Genomic DNA, 7,141 nt, shown 5'->3' on the forward strand with positions numbered 1-7,141 from the left:
GTCCCTTTTTTATTTTTTGAAGATTTATTTACTCTTATATGTAAGTACACTGTAGCTGTCTTCGGACACACCAGAAGAGGGCAGCAGATCCCATTACAGATGGATGTGAACCACCATGTAGTTGCTGGTATTTGAACTCAGGACCTTTGGAAGAGCAGTGCTTCTAAGCACTGAGCCATTTCTCCAGCCCCCTGGTCCCTTTGGTTTTTTTTTTTTTTTTTTTTTTAAAGAGACAATTTGTCTGTGTAGCCCTGTCCTGAATTCTGCCTCCCAAATGCTGGCATTAAAGGTATGAGCCACCATCACCTGGCCTTTCCTTTTTAAGACAAGATGCCATATATTCTGGGCTGGCCTTGAACTTGCCTTGTATCATTTCTCCTTGTCTCTAACTTCCAATTTCTGGTGTATACTACCAAGCCTGCCTTTTTCCAGCCTCATAATTGATATAATTGATTGGCATCCAACTTTTTTTTTTTTTGGTTTTTTGAGACAGGGTTTCTCTGTGTAGCCCTGGCTGTCCTGGAACTCACTCTGTAGACCAGGCTGGCCTTGAACTCAGAAATCCACCTGCCTCTGCCTCCCAAGTGCTGGGATTACAGGCATGCGCCACAATGCCCGGCTCCAACCTTTTTTTTTTTTTTTTTTGACAGGCTCGATGTAGCTGGGGTGGCCTCCGGTTAGAGATGGCCTGCCTCTGCCTCCCCACTAGTAAGACTAAAGGGGTGTGTCATTACGTCTGGTTGGCCTCAGCCTCCTGAGGTGCTGGGACAAGGGCATGATCATATTGGTGTAGCCTGCTTATTTTGGGAATGATTGTGAAGAACTAAGAGGCCTATCTTATTCAGTCCTGCTGCTCACCCCCCACATTCCTCCTCTAGGGTAGAGGTCAGGAACTGGGGATCTTCTGATCCACAGGCCCAAGGTCTTTCATCTGTGTTGTGTGCTGCTACAGGAGAGAACCTGCTGACCTTAAGCTTGGTTTATGATAAAGGCCAACACTTTACCACTGACTTGGGTAGTTTTTAGCTCTCTGTGGTACACAGCTCCTAGCCAGCCAGGTGTGGTAGGACTTGAGGGGCAGAGACCAGAGAGCTGCTGCATGGTCAAGGCCAGCCCTTGCCTCAGTGAGAGCCTGACTCAAAACCCACTTGCCCCCAATTCCAGCAGCGGCTTCCCCCAGCCTTAGTGGCAAGCCCGTGCTCCTAGCACGTCAGTCTAAGCCTGGCTTGCGTGTGTGGCTCTGTGTGCATGTTCGTGCACTGTGATGAAGCTGCCAGAGAATTAATTGTCCTCAGCAAACCCTGCAAGCCAAGGGCCAGAGGGGAACCCGACTCCAGGAGTGCTCTCAGCTGTCTGCGGCGCTGGCTACCCAGCCCTGGCTCTAACTAGGCTGGAGCAAAGCTGTAGGCCTGCTTACTAAAGAGTTTCCTGCTGTCCACAGGGAACACCCCACAGACACAATTTTATTCTTTATAGAAACAAAGTCATTCCCTAGAACCCCTCCCTTGTCTTTATCCATAGCAAAATAAATAGCTGTTCCCTCCAGAGTGGTGACAGCAGTCCTGGGGGGTCCAGCGGAGATGAATTTGCTGGAAGGCCTTAGTCCTGGCTCTAGCTGTCATCTTCTTCCTCAGACTCTCCCTCAGACTCAGGCGCGCTCTCGGGCAGGTCATCGTCCATCTGCTGGAATCTTCCCGACTGGGCATCCCACATATATTTGATGGTCACTTTGAACTCAGCCATCTCATACCCAAACAGCTTCTGTAAGAGGTGGAGGAGGGGAGGGAGGAGGAGCAGCCGTCATCAGCACAGGGCCACGCCCAGTGGCTGAATGGCAGCAGCCCCTCTCCCAGGTTGCGGGCCCAGACTCACCAGGACACGGGCCTGCTCTGGGGTCAGCACGTCACCCTCTTTGCACACTTCATAGTCAGACAGCAGGGTCACCACACCTGTGGGAGGGCAGCACCTCGTTACCCGCAGCCCTAGGCCCTTAATGCAGTCACAGACCGACTTCCCTGCAGCTCAGCACCCAGAGGGACAGTGGCCACCCCTCCCTGCAGGAGGAGCAGCTGGTCTAGGGGAGTCTGGGGCAGGCACCCCTGAGCTGCTCTTCGCCCTGTGGAGGCATTCTGCCTGCATGTATGCCTACGGTGTCGCATGAATGCCTGACGTGGGTCTTGGGAATCAAACCAAAACCTCTGGAAGAGCAGCCAGTTCTCTTCACCACAGCCACCTGTCCGGCCCCTTACCTTTCTTGAGGGCAGTGGGCAGCCCTAGCTGCCTCAGCTGTGGCTCCATGGAATGAGGGAACTGCTTCAGTGGCCCTGGATCCAGGCTCACGGTTAAAGTTGCTTTGTTCCCCGCTCGAGCAAAATCCATTTCTGAATACTTTGTGAACCACCTAAGTTAGAGAAGGGTGAGGGCCAACCTCCTGAACACGCCGCCACGCAGCCGAAGCCCAGCCTCCTCTGAGTGGCATCATCTCTGGCTCCCCGTCCCTGGCCACACTGGCTGCGGACTGGTAGGCAGAGGGGAGGACCAGGCCAGAGAGAATACCAGATCCCTGGTTACAGAAGCAGTTTCAGTAAGAGCCTTGTATCCCGTCAGCTTCCCCTGAACCCCAGCCCCTCCCCCAGACACTCACTCATTCACCTCCTCCTTCGTGCGGTTGGTAAAAAGGAGCCCAACTTCCCCTCTCAACTTCTTGCTGACCTGAAAAACACAAGCAAACGCCACTGCTTCTTCACTGGGGGCGCCTATAGGAGACACAGGATATCATCTAAACGTGTTTCTAGTTGGTACAACTCCTAGTAAGTAGGGCAGGCTGTCAGGGGCACAGCCCCACGGGTCTGGAGAGCAAGGACAGTCAGGCCGAGCTCGGCTCTCCTGACCCACAGGCCAGCCCCACAGATGATGAGCACGGGAGAGCGGAAGCTGAGCTTCAGGCTCACGGTGTGAGGGCCGGGGACCTACCTGATGCAGGTTGTCTTTGTATTCATCAGATGGGCTTCGACCCAAGGCCACCATCATCACCTTGTTTTTGCCAAAGAACATCCTACCATGAAGAAGAGGGTGTGAGCCAATGCCCAGGACTTCAGGGAGCCCAGAACAGGCAGGTGTGGCCGGAGTCCCTGTTCTCCATGCAACCCACCCGTGTGTCCTCAGGATTCCTGCTTAGATTTTCTTATCCACAGATTCGGATCTTGTCAACAGTTTGAGACAACTCACTTTGAGCCTCAAAAACCACCTGTCCACGTCTGCCTGTGGGCAGAAGCGTGTTCAACAGCCCTTACTGGAGCTGGTGCAGCAGTACAGCGAACCATCAGCTCCTGGAGCCGGCTTTGGGGTCAGATGTACACGATGACACTCTGCAAGAGTGTGCCAGACACCAGGGATCATTTCCCATGTGAGCAACAAATCCTGTCCCCAGCAGCTCAGGGAAAGCCCAACTCTATCAGAGACCGTGGTCTTCAGCAGGCGAGCTGTGGACTCGTGTCAGGGTCAGCCTGCTTGTGCGCTGATGAGAGCAGTTCTCACCTCTCCACAGCAGGCACTCACCGGCTGTGCTTCCAGGCATTCCGGATGTCCTTGAGCTTGCTGTTCCTCATGTTGGCCACAGAGAAGATGAAGAGGTGCTTGTAGGTGTCCACACATTTCCGAAGCTGTGGGATAATTCATGAGGCTCTGGAGTTGAGGGACAGCACAGACTGGGCAACTTTGGCCTCATACAAGAGGCAATAGGCCTTTAATCTTGCACTGGTGTGACTGACACCAGGGTCACCTACGACAGAGGATGAGCAGGGACCCAAACCCTATGGTCCTTCCATGACCAATGTGGACAATCACCCTGTTTTCCTCTGTTCACTTAGTTGATCTAGAAACATCTACCCACCCTGGGAAGGCTCCCACTAAATCAAAACACAAGGAGCCTCATCTTATCAACAAGGAGAGAGACTTCATCCTCACTGCCTGGCCAGGCTTCTCTCTGTGGTAAATAAAGCTCCATTTCCAAACAGTGGGGAATTTGCGAGACTGCAGACTGCACTTCCCTGGCCTGGAGCCAGCAGGCCAGCTGCAGATGGATGGCCACACTTCTACCACTGGGCAGCATTACAAACTCACCACTAAGCTTTAGTTACCCGAGCGTGAAACAGCAATGCCGTCACCTGGTCCTGGGTCACAGGGATGCTGCGGGGAGGCGTGGAAACTCTACATTGCTTACAATCCTACCCCAACTCTATTGACCAAACCCACAGTGAGAGAAGAGCAAGCACTGACCTCTTCTATCAGGTTCTGCTTCAGTTCCAAGCCTTTCTTGGCAGTTTTTGTTAAGGAAACTAAAACCAAGAAAAAGAGATGGTGGTGAGTGATGAGTCTGGGTGTCCCGGAGCCTAACTCTGCTTCCCGCTTTGGAGGCTTGGCTAAACTAAGCCATTATGATGAAGGCAGCGGCCGGCACTGGCATTCCTGACATTCAAGGCTGACAGGGTGTTTGCTCACCTAGCAATCGTGGACCCAGAGATGCCTAAATACATGCCCTGTCACAAACGAAGCGCCCTTAGTCTGGACTGCTGGACTCGGTGCAGTCTGGCGCCAGGCTCATCCCTGTGATAGAGCGCTGTCAGTGGAGGCCTAACCCGCTGGCTGAGGCAGGGCTCTTTCCTGCTATAGGGATGGTGCACAGGCCATCAAATGCCAGGCTGGGCTATGGAATGACAGGGAGCAATTCTTCCTTTTGTAAAAACCAGGATCTTGCTACAAGGCTGTTTAGGCTGGCCTTGAACTCAAGAAACATTTCTCTGTTTCTGCTTCCTTAAGTGGTGGGGTTACAGGCATGTACCACATCATCCTGTTGGGACCGTATCTTTTCTTTTCTGTTCTGTTCTGTTCTATTCTATTCTATTCCCACACTTCAATTTTGTAACCTGGACCCAAGACTACAGCAACACTGGGTATGGGGTAGGGGGAGCACATAACCTCTACTGAAAAGGAACCCAGGCTCTATCTGTCCTACTTTCAAGAGTTACTGGTAGCCGGGTGGTGGTGGTGCACATCTTTAATCCCAGCACTTGGGAGGCAGAGGCAGGAGGATTTCTGAGTTCAAGGCCAGCCTGGTTTACAGAGTGAGTTCCAGGACAGCCAGGGCTACACAGAGAAAGCCTGTCTCGAAAAAGCCAAAAGAGTTACTGGCATTTGCTTACATCTGACCAGGGCTTCCTCCAGACCCTAATGACTACAGAAACTCACTAAAACATCAGCTATAACGCCCTGGGTCTGCAGGAGGTGATGGCCATTCATCTACCCTGCCTGCCGCTCACAGTCCCTCTTTACACAACACAGAGTCACACTGAGCCAGCCATTCCCCGGACTCTCTCCCGGCAGGATTCTGGTGCGGCCTGGTATAGTCCTGGTGGTTACTGGCCTTGCTGCTCTCACATTCTCCGGGCTATCAAGGGATCCTTTCAAAGCAAAGCCACATCAAAGGCTGGATCCTTTCCTCTTAAGCCTAGTTTGTTCAATTTACTACAGCCACACTGGCCTCTTGTCCCACGATATATATATATATATATATATATATATATATATATATATAATATGGTTTCTCTGTATAACCCTGGCTGTCCTGGAACTCAGAAATCGCCTGTCTCTACCTCCCAAGTGCTGGGATTAAAGGTGTGTGCACCACCACTGCCGGGTTGTCTCACCATACGTTAACCACACCACAGCCCAGCCGCCTTATACAAAACAACCTTATCTAACCTCTGAGACTTTTCCTGACAACATTATGCACAACAGTATCGCTTCCACCTTCCCCATACTCCGGTCACCTGACACATTATACTTACTTGACAGGACTATAGGAGACAGACAAACACACACACACACCCCTAACTGCGGTAGTGAGTCCTGATGAAGCCAGACCTCTTTTGTTCAACTGTCTTGTCTTCTAACACCCACAAAAGCGCCAGCCCGCTGGCCAGATGTAGTCTTGAATCCCAGTATGGGTACAGAGTTCAAGGCCCCACCAGTAAATAAACAAACAAGGCTGGAGAGATGGCTCAGCGGTTAAGAGCTCTGACTGCTCTTCTGAAGGTCCTTAGTTAAAACCCCAGCAGTCACATGGTGGTTCACAACCATCGCAGCTACAGTGTACTTAAATAAATAAGTAAATAAATCTTTAAAAAAATTAACAGGCCGGGTGGTGGTGGCGCACGCCTGTAATCCCAGCACTCTGGGAGGCAGAGGCAGGAGGATTTCTGAGTTCGAGGCCAGCCTGGTCTATAGAGTGAGTTCCAGGACAGCCAGGGCTATACAGAGAAACCCTGTCTCGAAAAAGAACCAAATCCAACCCCCCCCCCAAGAAAACAAAAAAAATAAACAAACAAAGCATGCAGTAGTCCAAACTGTAAAACCCCTACATTCTGGAGAGAATGAGATAGATCATCCTGGTCTACACAACAAATCTGAGCTACAACCTAAGATTCTCTCTCAAACACGGACGCGCGCACATGCCAGGGGATGTAGCTGAAGGCTTGCCTAACTAGAGTGTACTGTGTTCCATCCCTAACTCAGCATAAGCTAGGTTTAGTGATGCTGTCTGTAATTCCAGCAATCGGGAGGTAGAAGCAGCAAGATCCGTAGGATAAAACTATGCTCGTTGGCGAGTTCGAGGCGAGCCTGAGATATAAGACTGTCTCAGGTATCGCCTGTCGGCCCGGACCAGCTTCCAGCTCTCTCAGAGACCTGCCGACGCCAATTTGCTATCCCGGCCGGCCGAGCTCCTCAGAGAGGTCCCGGAGTCTCACCCGCATGCCCGCTGCCGCCTTGACGCAGGTCCCCCGAACCTACCTTTCTTGTCTCGCTTGGATTTAGGCATCGCGGCAAAGGCACGTGGGGCGGAAGACCGGGCGGCCCGTCAGGGTGCCGCAGGGGCTTGTGGGAAGGCGCTCGGGGCTGCCCCTCGCGTGTGCCTGATCCGAACTGTGGAGAGCACTCTCTCCGCAGCCGGCGCTCTGCCCAGTGCCTCGAAGGTCACTTCTCTGCCCAGGTTCCAGATCACTACAGTCCCTCCGGTTCCTCCAATCCCGGCGGCTTCCGTCCTGAGTGCTCCACCAAGGCACTCGAGAACCGGTTCCTCTCT

At 52.4% G+C, this 7,141-nt stretch overlaps 1 protein-coding gene across 1 annotated transcript; it reads right to left on the bottom strand.

Moving 5' to 3' along the window:
• Nucleotides 1-1,413: 1,413 nt before the first annotated feature.
• Nucleotides 1,414-7,140, bottom strand: Mrto4 (MRT4 homolog, ribosome maturation factor). Its single transcript, XM_052177893.1, has 8 exons — nt 6,850-7,140; nt 4,279-4,337; nt 3,559-3,662; nt 2,974-3,055; nt 2,645-2,712; nt 2,250-2,401; nt 1,873-1,949; nt 1,414-1,761 (listed from the first exon to the last, which is right to left on the bottom strand). Exons 1-8 carry the CDS (start codon nt 6,875-6,877, stop codon nt 1,612-1,614), a joined length of 720 nt encoding a protein of 239 aa, XP_052033853.1. The 5' UTR covers nt 6,878-7,140; the 3' UTR covers nt 1,414-1,611.
• Between the last annotated feature and the right edge of the window lies 1 nt (nt 7,141).

Source organism: Apodemus sylvaticus, chromosome 3, assembly GCF_947179515.1.
Source record: "Apodemus sylvaticus chromosome 3, mApoSyl1.1, whole genome shotgun sequence".
Taxonomy (NCBI): domain Eukaryota; kingdom Metazoa; phylum Chordata; class Mammalia; order Rodentia; family Muridae; genus Apodemus; species Apodemus sylvaticus.